Source organism: Manacus candei, unplaced genomic scaffold (assembly GCF_025592945.1).
Source record: "Manacus candei isolate 608988 ecotype Guabito, Panama unplaced genomic scaffold, ASM2559294v1 h1tg000013l, whole genome shotgun sequence".
In the NCBI taxonomy this organism is placed as follows: domain Eukaryota; kingdom Metazoa; phylum Chordata; class Aves; order Passeriformes; family Pipridae; genus Manacus; species Manacus candei.
Genome location: NW_026138061.1, coordinates 6,248,606 through 6,276,200, shown reverse-complemented (window position 1 = coordinate 6,276,200; position 27,595 = coordinate 6,248,606). Strand labels below are relative to the sequence as shown.

The following is a 27,595-nucleotide window of genomic DNA, read 5'->3' as shown; positions in this document are numbered from 1 at the left end:
CCCCGGGCAGCTTGTGTTTCCAGGCGTCTCACATCGCAGATCTGATTTCAGGCTCAGCCACGGGCAGGCAATGGGTTAACGGGGGACGCAGCACGTAAACTCTATCTGTGGAGATTATGGCATGTTTATCCAGTGTTCAGATTTCCTGTCTGAGTGTTTGGATTTCCTGAAATCCCTGCTATCAGCCCAAGTGCTGTCCACTGAGCAGATCTTTTTTTCTCTCTCTCTTTTTTTTTTCTCCCCCCCCCCCCCTTTTTTTTTTAACTTTGCTCACATGGTAGGTTTCCTTCCTGCTCTCTTTCCAGTTGTAATGCCTGTGTCTACTCACCGGTCAGGACATTTATGGATGCAGATCAACACTCTTAGACTCCAGAACTCTGAGGATTGCCGTAGATTGGATTTCCTTTCTATTATTATTATTTTATTTCAGTTTATTTTATCATTTTGTGGCAAGAAAAGCTGAAGAAACATGCTCTTTTTCAGCTGCCCATGGGAAGACACGTTTTAATCTGAGATGGAATAATGGCCTTAGGCTTGAGGAGCAAATCTGGAATGGGAATTCAGACTGCACACGTCCTGGTGAGTTACAGCGCGTCGGGGCTGAGCGTGGCTGGTAACGAGCAGCACAGAGACAGGGACAAAGGCTGAGCCCGTCCATTCAATGTGGCTGCGGAGCAAACTGCAAAAAGCAGATGGGTGAAAGCTGAAGTCAGAACTTTTTCCAAAAGAAACAACCGAAGTCCATTTTTAGTTCCTAAAAATACACGCTGCTCTACATCCCAGACAATGCCTAGGTAGCAAAATGCGTAAGGCCAGACTCTGCGAGTCCTTACTCATGTAAGTAACTTTTACTCCCATAAACAACCTCAGTGGCTTTAAAATGAGCTCGTGTAAGAAAGGAATTGCAGAATAGGCCCACTTTGTAAATTGCAATGTCTCACTCTCAGCAAAAATTAATCTGCAAAGTAAAATGAGCATTTTCTGAGTGTCTTTGCATGTTTCCTTGGCCTTTTATGTTTTATTGTTGATCTAGATTTACTTTTTAAGAAGAAACTATGTGCCAACTATTTGTCCTATTGTCTCTTAAATAAGTTTGCAGTAGGAGTGACAACTGTATTCTCATGCAGCAACATTCTGGGAGGCCAGGAAGGGGCTTTCTGTTGTTGGAGGGAAAATGCTGAGTGCTATGCTGCTCTGAATGAACTGGAAAGCTGCATTCAGACATGGGGCTTGGCTTAGATAAGGTTTTAGCTTAATTTTTGGATGTGAGAGTTCATGATGGCATTATCAGCCTTAGGTGGTTTCTGTTAACCACAGTCACAAATGCAATGAGTTGATCAGTCTCTAAATCACTGACTCAGAATTTGAAAAGAAAAAGTCTTCTTTTCAGGCCTCTTTCAAGCAGATTTCATTGTTGGCACCCATGGAAGTGTTGCTGGAGTAAGATGTGGAAGATAAAGCATCATCACTGTTGTAACTTTTGTTCTGTCCCATAGCTAGAGGCTCTGGTTGTGCTGAACATTCCTGAGCTGCTCATTGGAGCCAGTCCAGGGATTTGATTCTGTAATTGTAAGGGAAAAGTTTGATTCAGACCTTGGTTAGATGTGTGAGGAAACATCTATAGGAAACCCAGCTTTCTATAGTAATTTTACTTTAGCTCTGATTTTCCTTAGACTATTTCGTAAGTCCTGAATTCTAGTGTATAATAATGCATATCAAACAAGAGACTTTAATATTTAAATTTTGGGGGTTTAGTAGGACAGAATACTTTCCTTTTTTTATATACCAATAAAGGGAAAGAGCCATTTTCCAAATTCTTTGCAAAGTTTCCAGATCTGAAGTTTTAAACTAATTGCCTGATGTGCCGGCTTTCCATACAACCCTTTGAATGTGATCCTGCTGCTCATCTTCAAGGTTTACTTTGCTATCAGAGGAAAGTTTACAAGACCAGCCAGACCAAACTCATGTCTTGTCTGCCTGGGAGCCTTCAGGAATTCATTTTAATCATTAACACGAGGCAACACTGAAACTGATGGCATTTTATGCATTGAAAAGTCAGTTCTTCCTGTGTATGTAGGTTGTACTTTCACTGTAATGGATTGACTGTCATAAATGAAAGGAGGGCCAAGGAGTGCCTCACTGAGTTAGACTGGACCTGCCTTGTGGCTAACATGCAATTTGGTGGTCTGTGATGCAACCAAATTGGCTGTAGCAGAAATGTGCCCCTCTCAAAGCTGAAAGAAGAGTCAAATGTCACCAATGATCCGTGAAATGCAGAAAATACAGAGTACGGATGAGGACTCAGTGGAAATATAAAGACTCATCTAGGTCTACCCAAATTTCCCATCTTTGGAAATTTTGTTGGCTTTCTGATGAGCAAGATGCTTGGGACTGGTTTGGTTGTGGGGTTTTACCCCTTTTCTGCAGGGCTGTCAGAACTTTTCTGGTCTCAGCCAGGTTGGGAATGCTGTGGGAATAGTTTTTCTGGTGGTATTTTGGTATTTCCTCTTCTGCTCACACCCAGAGCAGGAAGTGCAGAAGCACAACCTTCAGCTCATTGTGTACGTGTTTCTTTTTATAAACCTGAATTCTCTGCCCTCCCCCCTCTCTTTTTTCTTTTCCCCTGATAGCCTTCACATAGGATTAAGTTTCTGTTTGATTTAGACTGAGAATTTTTTGTCTTTTCACAAAACTATACCAAGCACTAAGTAGTTCCTTAATAATTCCTTAATAAGTGATTATCATATCAGTTTTTAATTATCTAAGTGCTATATTACCAATCAGCTACCCACAGCCAATAATGTTAATGTAACAATATCCCCCAGTAGGTGCTTCTGCTGAACCTTCAGCAGCATGAGGACTAACTGGTCACCAAGACCTACCTACTCAGTTGCCCATGAAAAAATTCTGCAAAAGGTCTTTTTTTTTTTTGTAACCCACCACAACCATTAAACTCTGTAAGATTAGACTCTTCATGCTTTAATGTTCCTTCCCTCACTCATTTTCTTTTTCTGCATCAGTGAGGAGGTTCAGCTCATATGCCCTCACTCCACGTGTCCAACTCACTCACCATCACAGCTGCCAGTATTCCTGACTTTCTTGCTGTTGTTGGCAAGTATGTATAAACAATTTTGACAGGTACAGAGTCCTGCAGAGCTAACTTCATACACACAGTGATGTTTCATTGCTGAGATGATGAATGGACCAGAGGAACTAAACCACTTTCCCCAAAAATGTTCCCCACATCCAAAGCTTTTAACCCCATCTTTTTATGCAGTTTTCCACAAAAAGCAAAGGATTCAATTTTGTTTCATACCTGAGAAAGCAGATCACATTTAGATTGCAGCTTTTACCTCAAGAATCTCTTAGCCACCTTGTATTGTCTTTAATCTGCCATTTTATAAACGAAAATAAAATTAAGATGGATCTTAAAGTTGGCCCATGGCAAAATAATTATCTCTATTTCCACTTGGGTCCACTCTCAGGACCGCTACATGAACAGCTCTGCCAGTCGTGTTTGGCAACTGTCCCCATGTTGGATTCCGTTTGTAAGACAATTTGCTCTTCAGCATCATAGTCCTCAAAAAGGCAAGGAAATGCAAGCAAAGGGAAGTTAATTTACTTCACTAAAACCCTCTGTAATTTAAGAAGATTTAAGTAGAGGCAATGGAATTACTGAGGGGATTTGAGTTCTGTGTTTGTTTTGGGGTGTTTCTTTTTTCATTGCTGTTGGCTCCAAGTCTTTCTCTTGGGCTTTGGGGAGTTGCAGTGCTCCAGGGAGAGGGCACAAGGAGAGGGAGGGAAACAACTATGTGGGCCATTATTTCAGAGACTGATTAGCAGCAGGGCTCTGCCTAGACCACACATTGCTCCTCCCATGTGGCACCCACAAGCCAAGCTCCATCCATGCTGAAGAGAGCGAGATGTGAAACTCCTTGCTCAGTCCCCCTGAACCCCAACACTGCATTCAGCCCTGCCAAGTGATGTTTTTAGTGTATCCTCCTCTATCTTGACTGGAGTTAACAAAATCCATCTGTCTCTGTGAGTCAGCAGAAAAGTATTCAGTTTTTATAAGAGTTAAGGGACATGGGATAGGGCAATGTCAAAGTGCAGAAGTCTTCCCCCAGCTAGGCTCTTGCACATCACACACAGAGAGAAGGTTGCATTTTCAGTTCCTATTCACCAGACAAGCTGATTTACACTAGCACAGGACGTGGCCCGTTGGGGTACATGGCCATGGCTGCTGAACAAGACTCCTTTCATCAGCAAACAAAAGTGCAAATGGGCATCAACCAGCACACACCATGATGCAGCAGCTGCTGGCAGTTTGGGAAAGCCAAAAGAAAACTATTTTCTTCTCATCAAAAGCAAAATGAGGAAGCCTCCCCTCTCCCCTTCCTCCCCCGACACTACCACCCTGGCTCAAGCGAGTTGATACGTAGGTATTTGTGTGGGGGTTTGTTCTCAGTGGTTAACCACATAACAATTTGAAGCATGTGGCTAAATCAAAAGAAACTGCCTTTAAACATTTGCAGGCTGTAATTGTGTTGGAGAGAGTGGAACCCCGGCTGGGGGCTGCTGGCCACCCTGGGGGCTGCGGCAGGAAGCCTTGAACATCCCACAGCAAGGTCCCGCGAAGAGGGGGAAAAAGCTGATTTTAAGTCTAAGAACTTCTTGACAATGCTCTGCAGCCAGGGCCAGATGTTCCCAACTCCTCTTTCGCGTCTTTACTTGGTGTGCCAGGGTGAAATGCCTGACGGGAAACAAAACAGAGGGAAAAGAGGTGGCAAAAAGAGGGAGAGTGTTCTGTCACACCACTTTCATAAATAAAGCCAGAGGAAAAATAACAAACAAATTGGAGAAGTTTTGCTGTGAAGCTGAGCGTGCCTGAGACTGCTGTGTGATCCCTGGGGGAAGGAGTGAGAGGTGGGTGGTGTGTGTTGGAGAGCCAGGCTCTGGAGGGGAGGGCAAGGAACAACCGTGTTTGGGGGTGGTAAAATGCCTCATTAGAGCTCCTTCATCCCTCAAACCTGAATTTGTCGGACAGGGAGGAAAGACTAGAGAGAGATGTGGGATCAAGATGAGCAGTTGTGCTTGTGTAGGTAAAGATTCCAGCACCTGCACGATGCCACATTATCCCAGAACTGTGGAGCTAATGCTAACATCCAGTTTTAAAGCATTTTGGGCTTAAAGAAGATATAAAACTGAAGATTGCAACATTTCCCCATGGGAGAAGCTGTCCATGAGACATTCTGCAAGTGGTTTGTGACTCTCTAAGGTCATGGGCTTTTAATTGTCATTTGATCCAGTGCATCCTCAGTCCATGATTAGGAAAGCCTTAGTTACACATGGACATAATCCAAAGTGATCATTGCACAAACAAAAGAGGGAAATCAATCTTCTTCACCCAGCTGCAAACCTCACTTATAATTTAGTAGGTAAAAATACCACATCTGTACAATCACCAGAATGGTCCCTGATCTAGGAGAGTAAATGACTTTTGGAGTATGGCCTTAGGGTTGAAAACTCAACCTTATTTGGAGAAAAAGCAAATAAGGCCTTGCCAAATCCTCTCTCCTGGTTACAGTGACTGAAGCTGTAGCCTTGTGAGACAGGGATAAGATGGGCTGGGATTGCAGTTAGAAATCTAGCTGTGCCCCAGGGTCCTGGAAGGACCTGCAACTCCATGCATCCCTCATATCTGTTCTCCAGTGTGGGGAAAAAAGAAATCAACTTTTAGTTCGTGGCTGAACGACACCCCTGAGATTGCCACCTTCTAGCATGGAATTATGATGTAACCACAGGTAAATCACTGCAGGCACTACCTAGACCAGCAGCAGGAGCAGCGTGGCTGGCTCCCACTTACTTTTTGTTCATCTCTGCAGGAGCCAAAAGGGAGCAGGTACTTGGGAAATGCAGAGCACATGGTTGATGTGCTCCTGAAAACTACGGTGGAAAGGAGAGGAAGGAGATGTGTCCTGCCACGGCTGGCACAGCTGTATGCCCTTTTTATAGCAGTTGGCCAAATGCCTAGAAAGCAATTTTGTCCTGGCTAGAACTGTCAGACAGAGAGACAGCAGGACATTTCAGGTGCTAGGAGGAGCCTTATGGTATCTAGATTCAGCATAACACCGAGCCCTTAGCATAGTGCTATGATTCTATATAGGAACATAAAACCACCTGAGCCAACGCTTCAGGATCCTGTCTCCAGTAGTGGCTGACACATGTAGGATACAACAATCGAACAGGAAGAACATGTAGAGATATATCCCCAGATTATGGCCCTGGCTTTCCAGGATCTCATCTAGAGGATTTTCTGAGCCAGAGCTCATACTTAGGATGTGCTTGTCCTGCAGATATTAGCAACACGGATTTGTAAGCTTTTTCCTACTCAAGCTAATAGACATTTTAAGTATCAATTTAAAAGAAGGCTTTTATGGGTACACAAGATTGGTAGACAAAGATGGGTAAGCAAATTAATGGAAGGAATTTTGTCCTGAATTTACGGGTATTAAATCATTACTGACAGTGAGGGTACAATCCTAGTTTCCTAGCTGATTTATAGTAGTGTTACAAACTGAATTTTGTGGAAATATTTCAGTTTTATTTGTCAGTGAATAAGATTATGCCAGCACCATGGAAATCTAACACTTACTGTATCTAATTTAGCATGGAACTATATTGCTACTTTCCTTATGCATTAAAATTCAAGCAGTTCAGTAGTCACACAAATTAATATGCTTACTGATGTAATCATTTACATAATGGCATATTTGTCATAAAATGTGTAAGATTGCATTCTCTGCTCATGTAGGATACTTGCTCCATCCATCTGATAAGAGGCAGGCTGTAGTTGCACATCCTTTAATAATTATTTCAGCAGGTGTCCTTTTATTCCTGTTCGTAATTAGTAGCCAAGTACTTAGCAAAGCTTGTCAGGATCAGAAATTCCTACAATTGAGTAGTTGTCTATATTCATGAACAAAGAGGACCTCTACCTTGGTAGAATAATTTCTGAGGATATTTTAAAATGATTAAGGTATTTAACACTAACAGGTACCATAATTCTACATTAAGTGTAGAGCTTTTGAATTATTATCAACCAGCAGGGTATATAATTCCAATGTTACATTTGTCCTAAATTTATGTCACAATCTGATTCCAGATTTAATCAATGGTAAGATAGGTCTTAGCCAGAATCCTAGATCTCACAGGTTATTTAAACCTCGTAATTTTTATTTCCTGTGTTTATGAATTTGGGGTTGAGAAGGAGCTATCATATTGCGCTATTGACCAGGATGAGGTTAAAATTGACTATCCAAGATGATCTACAACTGGCATTTGTTCTCACTACCTAGACAAATGGGATTTGGTTCGGTGGAAACATATTTCCTTACTTTTGAGAATATTAGACTTAAAGGGCGTCAGTAGCACAGGAACAAGGATAAAAAGGTGACTGTAAGTCATGTGCTGGAGCCATACAACAGCCTACCTGACATCTGGTCTGAATTACAGAAATCTCTAGATGGCTGAGATTTATGTTTTTCTTCACAGAGTTCCTTGGAAGCTCAGAACAGTAATTATGGTGTTTCCCCCATAGGGTGGTATATACATGTCTGCACAGGGTATATCACAAACTCCTACGCTTCGTCCCTTCCATTGCCTTTGAGCACAGAGAACAGCCTGGCTGTAAGGCTCCTCTTCAGCCAGAAACATCCTTCCCCCAAGGATCATTTCTAGCACTAATTCTGCCCATTTTAAGGTTTCCCAAACAGACTAACCTCTAAGCTCTAAGTATCTCCTTCTCAAGTTTGGGGTGTGCAATAGGCTCATGTCCTGTGAGTCACATCAGCAGTATCCTAAGCAAAGCCCTCCAAGAGCTACAACTTGAGCATGAGAGTTAGACTTAGAAGTAAACTCCTGACATAGATTTACACCATTAGATTAGGAACAAGAGGGAACATGACCCCAACCAGTAAGATCAGGTTTAGGCTGACCCTAAGGAAAACAAGGAGCCTTAGACAACACTTTTCCATGATGTTGGTGCTGAAAAACACCTTTTAATTTAAGGGAACCTTATTTGTGTTGTGATTTACATCCTGGGACAAAAAAGTAGCTTATATCATGGAAATTCATACTATTTAAATGGAATTTAAATAATGTGTTATTGAGAACTCTGCAATATCTACAGCCTGTCTCTCTAAGTGAGATTGAAGTAATTGTGCGCTGTGTGTGCATGTGTACCCCTGAGACTTTGACACACCCCCCAACCAAGACAGGTGGAGGAACAGAGGACTCAAGAGCTCCTACACACTTTGTAAAAACAGGCAAACTACTAGAAGGAGAAAACAATGCTTGAAACCTCTAACCAACTCTTCCCCAAGGGAAAAGCCACAACTACTGAGAGACAAAAAGAGAATTTCCACAGGAGTGCAGTGCTGTGCTCACAACAACCCAGGAGAAAAACTTTCACAAGCGTTTGCCCCTCCAGGCTGTCCACATGGGGCTTCAGAGTTCCCAAACCTTCTTGGTGTTCATGCAAACCTGGGTATGCCAGTGTGGCTTTAGGAGCAATAACATTTAGGTGAAATACACCTGTTGTTATTTATCTGAGTGCCTAAATTCTCTCTCCTTGGGAGAAACACCTTCTTGCCATTAAATAGGTCATTAAACCACCATGTTAATGCAAAAAAGCATTTCCTGGGGATAATAATATCCTGACAATAGTATTGCTTGCACACTAGTGCTGGCTGCTAGTACAGTGGCAACATTTTGCTTAGACAAGTGATACCAGGAGAGAATCCTTTTTGCTAAAGCTGGACATCGTAGGCAAAAGCTTAAATCAGTAATTTTCAAAAGCTGGTTGCCTAAAATTCAGAATGTTAGCTCATAACAAAGTCCTGGGTAGACTATTTCAATGTCTTTTTGAGAGTGAGGTCAGTTATTTCAGCCCACTAATTAGGGTTTTGGTAGACAAGAGTTTAGCGCTTCCTCTGGAGTTTCCCAGTGCAGGACAATGTAAATCCATCCTGAGCTGCAGAACATTTGTTTTTATAATTCAAGGCCTTTTCTAAATAGATATCATCAGCTGGGCCAGGCTGTTGAAGACAAATCAATTTGCATCTTGCAGAAAGACACTGGGCTCCCTTCAGAAAGTGAACATAGATGGGAAAGAAACTGAGATGCCCAGAAAAGACAGGTCAGTGCTTTGGCTCCTTAGCACCTCCAGCCACCTGCAACATAAATGAGTTTACCAGGTTAAGCAGGAGACGAGTGGTGGTCACAAACACTAGAACGGAGCAGTATCACCCAGTTCCTACTCCAGAAGCAAACTGCAGAGGGCTTTGCTCTGTTTCCTACAGATATAATGCAAGGGAGGAGGAAGAATTACAGTGACTAGGCAGCATCTGTGTGAACACTGACAACACCCTCCAGTCTCGACAGTAGTTATCATGAGAAAATACGTTTCTGCTTTGTCCTTTCTTGTGCATGATAGAAGCAAACAAAATATTTGTTTCCTGAAAAGGAAATAGGTTTATTCTGGAATGTGCTGGGCAGTTCAGGTTCTTCTATGTACTGAAGGATGTATATGTGGGATTTCAACATTTTTAACTCCTCCCAGGATATTTGTGCAATATTAGTTTTGACAGTTACTGCACGGTTTTTGCAGCGAACGGTAGACTTGATGTAAGGAAAGCTGGCCTCATTTGTGCTGTTAATGTAGTCTTTCTTAGAAGCAGAAGCTATTTGCAAGATCATAACTTCCCTCACAGACACTATTTTTAAGTGGATAAGAGTTCTCTCAGAGGAATAATAGTCTTACTTCTGTTCACATCTGCGCAGTATTTTCCTGATCAGGAGATCAAGAGAAAAAGGATCTGAACAACTGCTTCTCTAACTAATAATGAACAGAGAGCTGTGCAGTAAATCATAACGTGCAATGAAATAAAAAACAAAATTTGGCTGGAGATTAATGGCTGGAATGGGACTTATTGAATTAAATTGGATCAGATGTTCCCTGGAAAAAACTCTGAGATAGATTCACAATGCTCTATGGTATTGGTTTTGTTTTTCACAAAGGAAGATTTAACTTGAATGTTTTGTAACTACTAACAATTTCTAGGCCCTGGTGAGTGGTCTTAGGGGCTTGTGGGAAAGGACAGGCACTGGCTGGCTGGGAATTGTGGTCCCAACAGGCGGTGGAGGCAACTGAATGCAGAGCCTCCCCAATACAGAGTGCCACAAACTTCTCAAGTGTTACAGGGGGCATTGCATTTTTACAAGATACGGAGGGCTGACTTCAGTTCCCATGTCCGGGGCAGATTCATGATTACAGGTCTGCTACAGAGACAGACAACCCCAAGGCTGTGCTCACAGTCCAATTGCACCTCTTATGTTCCCTGTTAGGTGGTTTAGGTGCCTCCTTCATACTGTGTCTTCTCCCATTAACCCACTTTTAAGTGTCCAGCCTTCCAGATGTTGTCTAATGAGACATATGGGCAGCTGACTCGGGCTTTTGAATTTTCCCAGGGACTAAGGCACTCTAAACCTACCCTTGGCTTGGTATTTCAGTGACAGATTTGCTTGTGACTCCAACTTAAGCAGCAAAACATTTGCACTTCAATCACTGCTCACTGAAGAAACCGGCCTAAAACTGTAAACCAGTGATGGGGACTGACACCTCCCGTTGGTGCCGGTGGTTTTTCTAATCAGAGATGTCTCTTATCTTGTCAAGATCCAGGCTCAGGTCATTAATAAAACAGAGAAAGGAAACCAAGGCTGCATAACTTGTCACTGATTGTGCTAGAGATACCAAAAGTCTTTCCTCTTTAATTAATTTGCTGAACTGCAAGTGAAACAGATGCACAATCTGACAGGCCAAAAGGCCCCCCTTGGTAGGTGTGATGCTGAAGGCAATGCACGCACCTGCCCCTCACCTGCTCTCAGGCATCTGGCAGATCTGCACTGCTGGGTTTAGTGACTTTGCCTTATTAACTCAGGTTCCTTATGCTTTTGTGAAAAATGGACTTAACAGCAGTTGCCTAAAGCCAGAAAAAGAGGAGCAAGACTACGTTATTAAAACCCAGAATGCAATATCATTTTAAAATTCATCAAAGTGCTTAAAGGAAATTCTCCAGAGACTGGGGACTTAGTCATCCAGGTTTCTCCAGCTCATTTCAATAATTGCCCCTTGAAACAGTTGTCTTTCTTTTTTTTTTTCCTCTCTTTTTCTAACACTGCCACTTGGTAAGTATTCACTGAGCAGGCAGCTCAGCTCCACAGCTGCAGAAGGTCAAAAGAAACCTCAAGATTTCCACCATGCACATCTCTACTTTCTGTAACATGAGCCAACCACATCCAAGTACATACAAAATACTCATCTCACTGTCACTTGTAGAGATATTAGCAATGCTTTAGCTAGTTTAACTAATTAATGCACTGGTAAAATTATTTTTTTATTAATTATTGATTTATTAAAAAAAAAAAGTGGTGTTTAGAGACAATAATGTGTGAGTTATTCAGTATTTTTAACTACCTTCAGGGCTGGAGACACTCAGTCTCAATACTTTCCTACCTTCTTGAAAACTATATGATCTGATTGCTTCTGTCTCTATAAATTCATAGTCACCAAGACAGGCAGACAAGGTACTGTCACATGAACTTGAGCAGGAAACTGATACAACTGAAACTGAAAAAAGAAGTTATTTTTCAGCTGCATCATTCCGTTGGTAAAAACATAAAACTTACATTACAACATACAGTTTCATTGTGGGGTTTTTGTGCAACTTCTACCCAAGAAAATCTAAAGATCAGTACAACTTCCCATTATATTGCCACTGGAAAATATGTCAGCATCCATAGTAGTGCACCAATAGGGACTTTTTCCTGGGGTTTTCCCTTAAAAGTTTTGGGATTTTTTTCTTTCTAAATTTGTTTTCTTCCTCCTGATATCTCTTACTGACTGTAGAATTAGAGGTACAGTCTAGTATCTGCCCATACAGTCTTATATCTGAACCTTCTGGTGTGGTTCAGGCAGAAATAAGAAGGCCCTGCTGCAATGCACTTAGGAGATGCAGCATCCTTGGGGTAGGTGTCTGTCTCTGGGCTCAGCACTCTACACTCTCTCTTTTAGTCAGCAAAATGAAAGAAGAAGTTTAGGCTGTGATTCATCTGACTTTGTAGACGTCTACTTTAGTACCTGTGTTTTAAACAGCTACTTCTGCAGGATGAGGTGAGCTGCACCCTATTTTCACTTGTCTGTATTTACTGTATCAACAGTAACAATAAAAGGAGCCTGGAGTGAGCAGCCCAGGCAAAGATACTTTGTCAGATACATCCCACTTTTTACAGACTAAAAGTTGAGTGAGAGCTCACTAAAGCTAAAGAATCCCATTTACAGGGACTGAGTTTGGATCAAGTTGTTAAAGCTCTGTTCTGTCACTTACTTTTGAGTTAATCTCATTTTTCTATGTAGACAGAAATCACAGAATCACAGAATAACCCGTGTAGGAAGGGACACACGAGGATCATTGAGTCCAACTCTTAGCCCTTCCTGGGACAATCCCAAGAGTCACACCATGTGCCCGAGAGTATCATCCAAACACTTCTTGAACTCTGCCAGGCTTGGTGCTGTGACCACTTCCCTGGGGAGCCTGTTCCAGTGCCCAACCACCCTGTGCGTGAAGAACCCTTCTTCTAGCATCCAACCTAACCCCCCCTTACACAACTTTAGGCCATTGATTTCAAAGAGAAAATGATCCATGCTCATGGATCTGGGCATGAGTCACTATATGGGTAGATAAAGACACAAAGCACAAAAGAAGAGAATACTTAGGAACATCTTTCTATGCCTGTATTGAGGTTCCTATGTGCCTTGTATTTGGGGAAATTCTGTACAGATGCTTTGATAGTTCTACACTCAGCTGAAGGACAGGATGGCTAGAAGTATTATTGAGCCAAAATAAATGACATTTTCACAGGGCTGTTGCTAAGTAGAAGACTGATTCTGCTTGGCAGAAGGGGAAGTCATGAAAAATACAACACTTTGAAGGGCAAAGCAGTACCAAGACAAGAGGGGTTGACAGAAGGCACCGTGGTGCCATCCTTGTGATCAAAGGGTGGCCCTCTTCTTGAGACACCAGACTGGACACAAGCAGAAGTCACAAACTGGAGCTTAACGGTCTTGTCTTCAGTCTGATGTAACCATCTTACAAATATATATGAAATATATTAATTTCTGTGAGGTCTTCAGACACAAGGACAGCGCATGACCTCATTAGTACCTGACTAATCGATGAAGGCTGGAAGCAGGAGGAATGCTGTTTGCTTTGCTTGGGAGCTGCCGACGCAGCAGGAAGGAAGCACATGGAAAGTTCAGGTGCATCTGACTTTTTGTGCAGACACAAGTTGATCTTTAATATGGCTATACCAGGTTTAGTTTCTAATTTTAATACTTACTCTCTCCTAAAGTCACAGCCAGCAAATGGTTGATCTTGAATTCAGCCCAAAATCAGTGGCTATTGAGAACAAGTGGGGGCAGTGACAAGAGGGCTTGATGTTGCATTCAGAGTATATTATTAATCTGTAATCTATATACCATGCACAGGGCAGTTCGCTATAGACTATGTACTGAGTAAATAATTAAGCAGCAACTCACTGTACAGAGAAGGTAGGAAGTACTTTTGTTTGTTATTAGCCCCTCACAGTCTTCAGAAGTGGATTATAAGTAGCTCAGAACCTTGGGCTATGGATGGCAACCTTGTCATCAAATATAAAAAAATACCCCTGATGAGATCAGTGAAAGCTCTCCAGAGGTCTGAAGCTGGGCAGCAGACACTCTGATTAGCTGCTGCCTCCACAAAATACAAATTCTTCCCTGAGCCCAAGAAACAGCTGATGGATATAGTCAGAAGTGATAAAAAGGGTCACTCTTAAGTGGATACAAGGAGATTTAACTCATAACACCATCATCCTGAAGCCCTTACACAAATAACAAAAGACAGGCTTCAAAAACTAGAGGGTCCTTCAATCTAAAGACTTACACAAATCTTTGTCATATATCTGAGTTTTAAAGAAAATTTGCTTCTGAATGAGGCTGCAGAAATCTACCAAACAAGCACCCTTAGGCCTTCTGGCCCTCTATGGCAACATGCTGTCACATCGTGTGGTGGTGATACAGTACAAAACTGTGGAATTATTTTAGAATTATCATATTTTGCAGCATGAATTCCTAAACCACAAATTGTCCAGTGCAAGTATTCTATAGCTTTTGCACAGCCCATCCATGATTATTTCATAATCATATGACAATCATATCAGATGAGGATGGAGAAGTAGTTTCCATTTTAACAGTCATACCATCTCCTAAAACTAGGTTCTTTTCTTTTCAGTTGCTATTTCTAAAAGCGCCATCCAAGCAAAGTTCTGAATTTTTCAGTTGATTTTCCATACATATTCTAACATGTGGGTATTTCAAGATGAATAGAAGAAATCTCATACTTTGCCAATATATTTGAAAGTTCAGTGGAATGACCTCAGGATTAATAACCTGACATCAATCCAGTGTAAAACACTGGAATGGCTAATTCCAGGCACTATTTATAAAGAATCAGAGAAAAGTAATGCAATTCATGCCAATCAGAATGGAATTAAGTAAAATATATTTTATTTCAAGAAAGCTATCTTGATATTTTTTGAGGTTTTAAATTTTCCAGGGAAAAAACCTATACTACTGATGTAATACTTATAAACTTTGGTAGCACTTTTGGCACTAAACAAAATTTTGATTAAGAAACTAGAATTATCTAAAATCATCAATGTAATGATTGAATAGATTAAAAACTGAGCAATTTACATTCTTAAAACCCCTTATAAATAGGGACTCATCATCAAGAGGATGTTAGTCAGCTCTTCAGGGTCAATTCTGGGCTCTATGCTGGGTTTGTACAAGTCAGTAATAAGTTTTCCATTATTGTTTTCTTTCAGGATTTAGCCCATGTTTATAAGCGTGCTAATATTTTGATAGTGTATTTTTATGGAAGCACTGAAAACCCATACAGCTAATGTATGAGGTCAGGACAGAGCTTCTATTGCTTGGAACATACTAAAATCAAGACCACAGACAAACATCCTCAGATTTGCTTCACTGAAGTTTGTTAGACCACATTGTAATAGTGTTATCCAAATCATGGATTAGGACAAAGCCAAAGAACATATGTTTGTCACATCCTGTTTGGATGATACCAGCATAGACACAAACAGAACAGGCAGATTCTGGCACAAAATCAAAGACATTTTTGTTAAACTCACAGTTGTTAAAGAACATGTCAATTATCACATGGACTGAGTAATTAAATTCTATATTTTGCCCATGAAAATATCTTTAATATTGTAAAATGTCATTTTCAAAGACAATCTTTAAATTTGTAAGACCTGCTTTTCAGCAGAACATAGACAGAGTAAAGATTTGATTCACAGCAGTTCAAATAACAGCTTATTTTTTCATTTGCAGGAAATAAGTTTTTTTTACCTGCTTTATTTTAAAGCTTCTTGGGATATAAAAGCTTTCTGCTCAGTCATTGGCTGTAAATTGCAGAATGAAGCACTAACCTACAGCATTTCCAAATGAAGTAGTCTGTTTATACAGAAAGCACAAGAGCTATAATTACTACATGATCACATTTGTATATCAAGGTCAGATTTATGTGATTCACACTATTGTTTGGACATAAAGGGAGTTGATTTTTAGCATGGTGGCACACAACTACTATTATTGTTATATCACTGACTGTAGAAACAATATTAACTTTTGCTCATTTGAGTTTTTCTAGTTAGGTTAACTACAGCTCAGGCATCTTAGAAAACTGGTTGGTTAGTATTTGCCCTAAAATGTTCATTATATTTGCAAAATATGTATTTATATTATTACTGTCCAGGTTGTATATTCTATTATGAAAGAAAAAAACAAAAACAAAACCTCCAAAATAAAAAACAATTTAAGTCATTAAATGATTTATGCATGAAATCGCACAGAGTTTAAGCAATATCTAATGCAGGTAATTAAATAGTGTACGAAATATTTCCTGATATTTTCTTCTCCTCTGCAAAATCCCTGAATAAGATTTTCTTCTTGACTACTACCAAATATATTGGCAAATTTTATATTCTGTTACTGAGAATCCATTGTCTCTCCATACTACTTAACCAGTTCTAAAAGTTTAAAAATATAGGGATTCAACTCATTATACTTATTAGTTAAGCATTAGAATTAGTCAAGCACTTAGATTGTACCAATTAATTCAATATAATTGTATGTATTTATAATCAGGCACAAGAAAAATGCTTTCCTAATGGAATCAGCTATTGTATTATTGTACTGAATTAAATTGCCACCCAGCTGCCATTAGTGTCAACCTGTTCTTAGTTAGACCCTCTTCTTACTGAAACCCCAAGTAGTTTTTCTCTTTTTAGGTGTAGGTGTCCCTGGGTAAAAGGCAATCATATTTCTCTGGTTTTCATTGTTCTCTGTCTCTTCTGGGCTTTTATATTTCATATTCACTCCTTGCTCCCACTTGCTCCCACTCACATACTGTCATATGTAAGGATTTTACATAAACCTGATAGTATTATCTTCACATTGCCAAGTACAGTTGGGAAGCATTGGTTTTCCTTTTTTGGGGGGTGAGAAATAGAGTCAAAATGCCATCTTGATGCAGCCTAAATTCTACTACTGTCTTTAGTTTAAGAGTTTCATAAAAGCTGTACTTAGCCTCAAAAGACAAATCACTCATGTGGGTATAAGGTTTGAAGAATTTGCTATTTGAATGGTGCCCTAATAAATTGTCCAAAGGTCACAGATTCAGTGTTGAACCCACATGAGCACATTCACCACCTTTTCTCTCTCTAGGAGAGCCGCATATGTTTCCTTCTCAGTGCTGTTTCTCACCAATCAATGATGATAAATTCAACCAACTTGATTTCTTTATAAATATTTTTCTAGATTTCTTTGATATTTCATTTATTTGCTGGTTGCTGTTGTACCAAGAGGCCCAAAAATGAATAGGAGATGTAGAAAGGGAATATAGTCATCCTAAACCCCTGAGATCTAACCAAAAATGTTGATAACTCTGCTTATAGCAAATGAATAATTAAATAATATTCAGTAGATTCTTATAGCAGACGTAAAGAGACTCTGTGACTTTTTAGACTTACGAAAAATAAATTGCCATCAATTCAAAATGTAAATCATAGTTACTCGTCAACTCAGGTCAGCGCCCAATTTAGAAAGCAATGAGCCATTATATATATTTTATTTCTCGCTTTGATTTGAATAGTATAAACCTATGATGATGAAGGTGATTTTTTTGCCTAAGGAGATGGATAATATAATTAAAAGAAAGAGGCGTTCTGTAAAATTAAACAATTTTAAGCAGACATGTCATCATGGGTTGAATCAGATCCAGGGTTGCCAGTGGCTATGGGTTTGCTGTAAGATGGTGGTACTCAGCTGTCTGTCAGGGGAGGCCCTTCCCAGTTCACAAAAAAAAACAGTGCAGTGCCCAGGCCTTCTTCTAACAACTTTTTTCATGCATGTAACACAACATTCAGGCATAATGTTCTTGGTTTAAGGTAGATACTTCTCTTGCTACTTCAAATCAAAGGACTCACCTCTTCCTTACGAGCAGAGCCCATAACCATTTCTTCTCCTGTGCTACCAAATTGGTGGTATACCTGGTAGAATTTCAGATCCTTTCCAGCCAGTATGTAAAAATCTGAAATCTGCTGGTTAAAGAGCTGCCTAGCCCTCCTAATAACAAAAAAGCTCTTGACAACATCACTTGAAAGTATCATAAAGGCTCAGAAACAGAAAGGAAAAATGAGATAGTAACATCCCATCCAAAAAGTCTTATGTTGCAATTTTTAATTGAATCTCATGTGTCTTGGAGACAGGGATTATTCTGTTATTTTTAATGTTGAGGATTGGCAAACCTCCAGACCCACATGACATATCTGGAAACACCAAACAAACAGGACAAAACCCATAAACAAACTACAGGAGTCTCTGGGGAAATAGGTCAACAGGCCTAACCAGACTTCTCTTAGACAGAAGGTTAAAAAAAAAAGACTTATAGAGGAGGAAATGTGCTTTTCCTCATGGAATCAAGGAATCAAGTGATGTGCTCAAGTGAAAATGGGCAGACTGGTTAAGCAAAGGGTGTGATCTGGGAATGGCCTCCCACTCCCCTGTGGCCTTAGCTCCTCTGTTTGATCCCAATCTCATCCTTATGGGTCCTTGTCACATCTCCCATTCTGCCGGTTTACCCAGTCCACATCTCTCTGTCTCATGTGGTTTGTCCCAGACTTCTTGCTTTATCAACTCATGGCAATGTCTTCTGTGTAGCATTCGCCTTCCCAGCACCAATATCTGGCCCCAAAACCCTGTCAATCTTTTTTCTGCCTTGTCCTTTTGGACCAAACATGGAGATCAGCCCAGAAGGGCTCAAAGTGAAAGGTATGTGCCAGTTCTACCTACCTTCCTGAGGCTCTGCAGCACCTCTTAACACCTTCCTTCCCCTAGAGCAACACAATGCTTAACCTGGAAAGAGTACACAATATAATAGCAGAGAAGTCTGATGAAAAACTGCAAAACCATTTTTCCATGGTGTGCTATGACTGTCCCCCCACACCCTCCTTCCCTCTCTTACACGCAGGATTGCTCCCCGTCAGAACATTTCTTGCTCCCAGTCTCTTTATCCTTCAAATCTTATCTCCATCTTCCAAAAAAGATCAGTCTGGTGCATACACCTGACATGGAAATTTTCAGCCTGAATGGTTAGACTGAAGTTATATCTGAAAACAGGGTCTTCTGAAGTGTCAGACAACTTGGACAGATGATGTTACCAGCACTGCACTCAGCGCAGCTGAGTGAGTAGTTGCCACATTGAGTTAGAGAGTTTTCCCAGCCAGCTAAATGAAACTATCCTGTAGCAATTTTTAACAAGGAGTTATTTTTCAGGGGATTTCTACTGGGTCTCATTACCACAATGAAATTCAAAATATCAAATTCAGTGATCAAATAATGTACGATAAATTGCCATCACTGAAGGATTAACAGACATTGTTTCATATTGACTGTTTGAGTAAGTGACCTTGTCAGTGCCGTAGTTTGGTCAGTTTTACTTCCTTGATCTTTTCTCCTCATCTAGGTAGGCTTCTGGTCGTGACAGATGAGACATGAGATCTTCAGCATCCAGGCTTTCAAGTTTTTCTTCAAGAGATTCACTATGGAATCGGTAAGAAAGACAAAAGACATAAACATAAATGACCAGGTTAAAGAGTAAAAAGCAGACCACAGAATCTATGAAAAATAAGCCCAGAAAACACTGATTTTATCAATTGTAATACCTGCAAGTGGGGTTTTTCTCTGCTTAATGCCACTTTGGACATTACTACAGTGCGTGTTTCTCAGAAAATGTCTAAATTACTGATCCTTCCAAGGATCAAAAATTCCAATAAAGCAGTAAATACTTATAAAACATTGATTACCTGAGCATGTACTTAAACAAACACATTTATTACATACTTTGTTTTGCTGTAATAGATTTCAAAGCTGAATAAGGGACACAGGGAATAAAAAGGACACTCCTTTCAACTCATCTAGATCTAGTAACTGATGTTGTTTTAACTTTGAAAACAAGAAGTCTCTGAGATCAGCCTGAAAAATCTATGGCAAGATTTGTGCGGGGGCTTGAAAAGAGGAGGGACTCTCTTTGCATGATATAAAGTGCTGAATAGTGTCTAAATATGCTTTTGTTTATTCAGTCTCTGGATGGTGAGTGCTCTTGTTTTAAAGTTTCCACTGTGTTTCACTGAGCCACTAAAAGCTACATTTGGATTGCCTAACTTGAACCACAACACTGCTGGTTAAGGCTGCAGTGTTCTTTGTACCTGGTGTACTGGCTGGAGCTACCCTGGCACAGGTCACTGCTCCCCGTGTGACCATCGCAACGCTGGGAGACTTTCATCTTTTCTTCCTCCCTGGAGGAATTATTTGACCATATTGCACTCCAGACCAGCCAAGAGGGTGAATCACTGCTGCTGATCTTCTAAAAACTGAATAAATCCTCCTTTGGTGCATTTGCTTTGTCACATGGCTACACATATTTTTCCTTTTTAAGTCTATGATGTCTTAAATAAGTAAAAGTTCAGAAGTCAAACAATCATCTTTGAAAAAGCATGAAGCTCTTAAGCTGGACATTCTTATTTGATTTTGAAATAGCACTTACATTTTTACGCTCCTAGATTTTCTTGGAGAAATAAAACACAACCACCAACAAGAAAATAAGTAGTGTTAAGTTCCCTGAAATCAATTAAACCCAGTTTCATTTCAAACTTTTGTCTTGACTGCCGCTCCTGAGGAGGTGCAAACCATCACTGAAACTTTTCCCATGACTGGGACACTTGGAGGATCTTTCTCCCACACTGATCATCTTGATAAAGAACAAGATGATGGTGAGCCTTTCCTATCCTCGAAGGCCAGAAACAACTTTTTCCTCTGCTCATTTCTATTTTCCCACAACACTTTTATGAACCGAAGGATTTTGACATTTTTTCTACCCTCCTTACAAATCTTATGGGATGAGCATTGCTTTAAAAAAATCCTTAGAGGCAGGATAGATGAGCAGATGGTCACTCTCTACAAGAGAGCCAGTTAACTTAGGAAGATGGAAGCTTGAATTCAGTGATTAAAAGTAGAAGCAAATGAGTAACCAGAGAAAGGGGTTGCTGTGGTGAACTTCTCAACTGAAACTCTGTACTTCTTTATTTCATTTAGCACCATGTAAACACTGATCCAATAGAGATTTGGTTCACACAGTAAGACTAGTTTCCAAAAGCTTCCATATGGTTATCTGACATCCTGAGTTTTAACAGAACTCCACAACTTCAACATTCAAACATCTACATTAAAAAAGTATGCAGACCATAATTTTAAATATTTAAAAATAAATATTTAAAAACTTTTGCTTGAGCATTAAAGCAGATATACCTCTAATTATTTCAGGTCTTATGTATTGTTAAACATATTGATCCACCTAATAAAAAGAACAAATAAACAAAAACCCCAAACAAAATAAAATCTCATTAAAAACCAAAAGACATCGCTCCTGAATTGAAAATTTCCTGTGCTACATTCAAGTCCAGAATGTGGCTAAGTGATGCATCTTTGACAATAGTAGCTTACATGAGGGAAACACAGATGTGCCAGTAAGTTCAGGGGTTGCAAGGACCTTTTTATAACATCCAACATGCGCAGATTTATTTCCGGCATTTCTCTAACAAGATGCTATTTAGGACATTAACAAATGAAATATGCTCAGTCAACACTATAAGCCAGCATTTGAACTTCAACTCAGTATGTCCATATACATTCATGTCTGCAAACCGTGTTTTAGCAAAGCTGGTGTAAAGGCACAAATGAATTCTGTGCCTCTGTTTAGGGTCTTAGTCCTTCTTCTTCCACAAAGTACTGCTTTTATGCTAAAAAAATCATAATACAGAGGGGAACTCCATCACCAAACCAGATCTTTCTGCTTGATATTCTCACATCATGATCAACTAGTAGAAATGAACTTTTTCATTTACCTGCCAAACCTTTTTATCTATCCAATAAAATGGTGACAAAATTGTTTGGCCTGGGAGCCCTTCCCATCTTTCAGCTATTATTTGAAACTCTTGCAATAAAATGTATAGTAAAAATACTTAGTTCTGATATAGCAGTACTCAGCTGTAAAAGCCCAGTGTGCTTTCACCTAGAAAAATAAATGTAGTTGTCTGCATTCCACAGATAGAGAAACGATGTACGCAGAGATCAAATGCCACGTCAGAGCCATGAGTGGCACCCCAAAGACATGATCCCATGTGTACAGAGCCTTTATTTCATTTTCAAACTACTTCCCAGGTTCCTTTTGGTCTGAACCTCCATTTTCACTGTAGGCAAAATGCATGCTGCCATCAGCATACATTTAGCTGCTTAGGTAGAATCAGAGATGTGCCTGGTAATGATACAGCCAAATCATTTCCAGAGGGAAAGAGAAAATATTGAAATGTTTGCAATGTGGGTTGAGGCTTTATTTCATTCCCTTTTTGTTTTGGAGAGCCTGTTATGCCAGCTGCCCTGCAACATGTTCATTTCTGCAGTATCATTCTCCAATTTTAGTCATTGCTATTTCTCATATTAAAAAAAAAAAAAAAAAAAGCATTCAGCTACTATGATTCCTGCTTTGGAAGGACTCTTATTTCTCATTTCAGTCAGAGTACCCTTTCATGATATATTGGCTTCATCTTGTCCTTTGCAATCCCATGGACACGGCCTGCTCTCATGCCAATGTGTCTGCAGTGCCCTTCCAACAATCCTCCAAGGATTCGCTCAGGGTCAGGAATGCAAGGATAACCACTGACAGGTTTTCCTGTGCTGGTCCTCAACCTCACCAAAGCAGTGATGGTGGGAACTGCTGGGAGAGCAGCTCCCAGGGATCAGCAGTTCTTACATGACCATCTCTGTGAGTAAAGAGTAGGCTCCCATTCACACCCTGGGCAGGGGTTAAACTTTCCAGTGGCTCCACTGACAGTTTTCTCATCCATCAGCACTCATTAGAGTTTGATATCTTTGGGCTGTCCAAACTACGGCCCCTATAGAAAAGTATGCTGCTGCTGCTTTTATATTCTGAAGATGTTGTAAGGGCTGTATTTTGAATCTGTTCTCTCCTGACACACAGAATCATAGAATATCCTGAGCTGGAAGAGATCCATAAGGATTATCGAAGTCCAGCTCCTGACCCTGCATAGGACAGTCCCAAGAATCACACCATGTGTCTGAGAGCATTGTCCAAATGCGTCTTGAACTCTGGCAGGCTTGGTGCTGTGACCACTGCCCTGGTCCAGTGCCCAACCACCCTCTGGGGGAAGACCCTTTTCCTAATATCTAGCCTAAAACTCTCCTGACACAGCTTCATACCATTCCCTAGGGTCCTGTCACTGGTCACCAAAAAGAAAAGATCACTGTCTGTCCTTCCTCTTCCCCTTATGAGGATGTTGAAGACCACAATGAGGTCTCCCCTCAGTCTCCCATTCTCCTGGCTGAACGAACCAAGTGACCTCAGCCACTCCTTGCATGGCTTCCCTTCTAGGCCCCTCATATGCAGTATGACGTAAGGTTTCTTAAATGAGCAACTCTAACAAAACATTTCTGTAAAACAGAAGTACCAAATTCAGTATAACTGTAATAAGCAAAGGAACACTCCTTCCCTGTCCTGAGGCTGCTGCCTCTTGCCACAGGTGAGCATTTTCCTGTTTTCTCTTTGGAGGATGCAGAGGTTGCAGGAGAAAAGCCCATTGCTTGTTGATGGCATTATTATTGTTAGCCTGGAATGCCATTACGCATTTGTCTGCATGACTCTTGATCTTGCATGACAAAACCAAAAAACAAAGGCAAAACTGAGTCAGCAGATTAGTCAGCTTAATCTTGTGTAACTCAATGCTGCACTTCATTTTCAGTGCTGTTATTTTCAGCTGCCCTTTGAGATCGCTCTTTGAACTTACTTATCACCAGCCAAGCTGCTCACCCAGGACATTCAAGTAAATAAGATGGAAAACATATCATTCAGCAGAATATTTATGATGTTTTGATTTAATCTTTTTCATTTGGTACACATAGTGTTAAAACTGCAAGATCTTAATGTTACCAAAATGTCATTTATAACGAGAACACAATGAGTTCTCTTTTTGCTATCATATTAATATTGAAAGAATGCAAAAAGAACCTTCTGTTTAGGCCACTCTTGTTAGTGCTAAAAGGCTTTTAAACTAATACTGTAATTTCTGAGACAGTTGCTTATGTTTTCATATCTTATTTTAAATACCAAATGAAGACAACTGCTCAGAGATGCCAGTATTAAAATTGAAATCAGCTGATCCTTGTACTGAAAACAGTCACAGCAGCAACACAAATTGCTGATGCAGCTCACGTAGTCCATAAACCACATTGGTAGATACTGTCACCTAAAACCACAGAATTGCAATCAGCATGTCTCCTGAACCTGGATTTTGGCTTTCTGCATGTACACCAATATGATATAGACAAGAACAGTTTCCTTTGGCTGGAAAATTACCTGACTGTTCTGTCCCAACGACACAATCATTTCAAAGATTTGTTTGCAAATGTCAAAGCCAACAGCCTTCTTTCTCAAGCAGAAACACTCCGCAGTTACCATATAAGTTTCCTTCAAGCAAATTAGCACCCATCACAATGTGTGATGTAGGCTTCAATGTTTAAAATAGGCTTTGCCTTTTCCGGTGACTATATCACCCACTTATGTGATATTAAATGTGTAAACATGCTGCAGGTTAAAATATGTAATTGCTACATTTTCTACAAGGTTCAGTCAGCTGTTGGTACCATCCTCTGAGAGGACATAGCTCCTGGAGGTGAAGCACCTCCTGACTTAACATTTTCCACTAAGTACAAAGTGCTGCTGCTGCTGCATGTCCTTACATAAATGGTGTGGTTTTGTTTTTCAAAACAAAACTATGGGAGTTCTATTAAAAAAAAAAGTTTACTGAGTTTTAGCACATGAGATACTCCAAAACCAAAAGCAAAACTCAGCCTGCTGAGATTCTTGTTGATTTGAAGCTTCTTTTATCCTCTAAGCCCAACATTCAACTCAAACAGCTGATGTTCAGAAATATTTGTGGATATTCTAGTACTTACGGCCATAAATTTATATAAACCTTTCCCATTAATTTTGTCAGAAGTTATCTGAAAATAATATTATAAAAATGTAGCAACAGCAATTTACCATAGAGACATTTTCTCGGGGAATCTCAAACCAGTTTTATTGGGTATAAAATACCACCGCTGTCTTATGTCCTACAGGGATCTCATACAGTGAGTTAGGATCAGGAGGAGGATGGGAAGTAATGCTGACTGCTGTGTTTAGCTGAAATGGATAAATCTAACACCAAACCACAAATGTATTCAGGACAGCAGTATAGTAGAGAAACATAGCCTAAGGATATTTTCCTGATGAGTTTTAACACACCACTAGTTCTGTTGCTATTTGCTGCTGAGCTGGTGACACTTTCCATGTTGGTGAAGATGTTAAGGAGCGTAAAAAGAACAACTACGTAGTTTACTAACAAAAGCACGTGAATTTCAATGATTTTATGTTTTAATTAGACACTAATGTCTAATCTACACCATTTTTATCAGCAGTAATAGCCAAGATAGGAACCTTGCAAGCAAAGAAATGAGTGTAGTTGTAAATCCGCATTTGCAAAGTGGAATTATCTTGTTCATACTTGACAATCAAAAAACCCCAAATTTGACATGTGAGATCTTGGCATGACTATGCCTGTACTAATCAAAAGGAGTCATCTGCACAGTAGCCCTGTGCACAGTGATTTCCTTCTCCAGCTAACAATTCACTTCAGCACCGCACTGACAGGCTGCAAATGGCCCCGGAGGCAGCTTGTCTGAGCATGCTTGACGGCAGGGATTGGTGTACAGCCAGGGACTTGGGTCAAGCTTGTTTACAAAATCAAGCAGCAACCACACCTTTGTGGTTTGTATCTGTGATCTTGCTTCCTATGCAGCAGGGAAATGTGACCTCAGGGTGGTCCTGGGGCTGCTCTCTGTGGGCAGCATAAGCATATCCCACAGGAGATCCACCACCAGCTTCAGCCCAGATGAGGTGTTGATATCCTGAAGAGCTGACTTTGCATGACCAAAGCTAGAGAGCCACAATCACAGGAGGGCCACAGGCTTCTCTATCTGGCTCCTTATCTATAGTGGAAAGAAAATCTTGTTCTCTACCTCACCACTTTGTGGTTTCAACAGTTAATTGCATTGATGATGTGAAGAGGTGTGCAAGTGTCATGTAGCTCTTCACCTCTAGCACATATTGGTCATGCTGCAAAGTTTGCAATGATGACAATAGTCATCATCACCTGATGACTCCTGCTCTCAGCTCTTGTGAATGAACTGATGATATCAATCTAAATATAAGCTGTCTAGAGGTCTATAAAATGAAAATACTACAGTTGCTATTCAGTTTATTGCACAACACCTGTGCTAGTAGTTTGTACTCTCATTGCTATGTTCCTTAGCCTCTCCCTAAACATGGTGACTATCACCAATATTGCAGAATTATTATCAATTTGCTGTAATTAACTCTCCTGTTGGCAATCACGGTACAAAAAGCCAGGGAATTAAATGGATTTGTAGACTGAAACACTGGGTGGGATGGCAAGACGGCACAGGTTCCTTGACTGCAAGGCATCAGCAGTAAGGTGTGTGCTTTCCCATGCTCTTTGCATGATCCTCACCAGCACCAGCTTGTCCCAGGATGGACACAGTGATGTATTTCACTTCAGAATACCAAGAGGAGTGAGATAAGCATAACTTCACTGGCAAGCCTTCCATGAGAAAAAGGCTGCAGCACAGCCTCCCCCAGGATCTAGCACAGACTAAGATAGCGTTAGAGCAGACACTGTGAAATATAACTTTCACACACTGATGATTATTCTTTGACATTTGTGAAGTGAAACAGTGACTTCAGTTAGTGACAATTTATAGAGAGGTGCATCCTACAAATTTAGAATTGAATCTCAGATACTGATCACAATTCAAAACAGGAGACATGGTAAAATCTGGAATCCACTAAACGCTATCTGACATACTTACATAATTTGACTTGTTTAAACCTAAGCACATTTTTATAGGCAGCTTGTATAATTTACTTTTATTAACATCACATTAATTAACTAATCTTGCTTCCAGTGAGTTTAAGTGAAGATAATCCAAGCCTAAAGCGGTCATGCCCACAGGGCTATTTTCTTTACCAACATTTGTATAGGGGCAGGGAAATGCTGCTTCTATGCAGCAAAACAGAGCACAGTGTTCTCTTAAAGAGAGTTAAAAATTTCAGAACTGTCAAAAAAAAAAAAGGCAATTATGATTGGTAATTACTGATCTTTGTTTTTCTTTAGGCCTTGTCCTGTTCTCTTTATTTACCAGTATTCTTCTGTATTCATTCTACTTTTTATATATTTAATATTTCATTTCAAAAGATAATTTGTTTTCTGATGAGGTAACACAGAAGCTCAACTGCTGTTACTCTCTACTCAGCTTTCACTTCTGTCACTCTTCACTGCTCCAGTTTCCCTGGCCTGCCTACTCCTCTTCTTAGTTGAACATGCTCTTCAGTTCTGCACTTTAAATTTTCTCAAAATAGTATTGCAGAAATGACATCTTTAGCAGTATGTCCAGCTTCTGTCTGCACTCCTTCAGGTAGGATTTCCTTGGGATAGCACATAAGGTTATTTTACAGTCCAGAGACTAGTGCTCAAGCTCAATAACTTCAGCCTGAAGAGGAGTAGTTCAACCTTAACAGCGAGAGTACCCAATTAATTAAACCAGTTAGCCCATCAGTGCAATGGATTTATCCTCACTTGATATCTGCTAGAGAGGGATCAGGACTTTTCCTAATGTGAACACCATGTCTGTCATGCAGACCACAGGCCTGGCCCAGGAACAGCT

The 27,595-nt window shown here is 40.3% G+C and overlaps 1 protein-coding gene and 1 long non-coding RNA gene across 4 annotated transcripts in view; one reads left to right on the top strand and one right to left on the bottom strand.

Annotated features, from left to right (window-relative positions):
• Nucleotides 1-442: 442 nt before the first annotated feature.
• ASAP1 (ArfGAP with SH3 domain, ankyrin repeat and PH domain 1) overlaps nt 443-27,595 on the top strand; it is a 149,064-nt gene continuing 121,911 nt past the window's right edge. For both annotated transcript variants that reach the window (XM_051778531.1, XM_051778529.1), the window contains exons 1-2: nt 443-579; nt 19,206-19,292. In XM_051778531.1, the coding sequence (XP_051634491.1) occupies nt 19,234-19,292 (59 nt within the window). In that variant the 5' untranslated portion in view covers nt 443-579; nt 19,206-19,233. The remainder of the gene's footprint in view (nt 580-19,205; nt 19,293-27,595) is intronic.
• Nucleotides 567-27,595, bottom strand: part of LOC127467048 (uncharacterized) — a 28,691-nt gene continuing 1,662 nt past the window's right edge. The window contains exons 3-6 of one of the 2 annotated variants that reach the window (XR_007902941.1): nt 19,149-19,281; nt 18,533-18,595; nt 3,317-3,390; nt 567-679 (exon numbers count right to left, since the gene is read on the bottom strand). This is a non-coding gene — a long non-coding RNA (uncharacterized LOC127467048). Of the gene's footprint in view, nt 1,562-3,316; nt 3,391-18,532; nt 18,596-19,148; nt 19,282-27,595 lie in introns of both variants that reach the window. The other variant, XR_007902940.1, reaches the window with a different exon arrangement.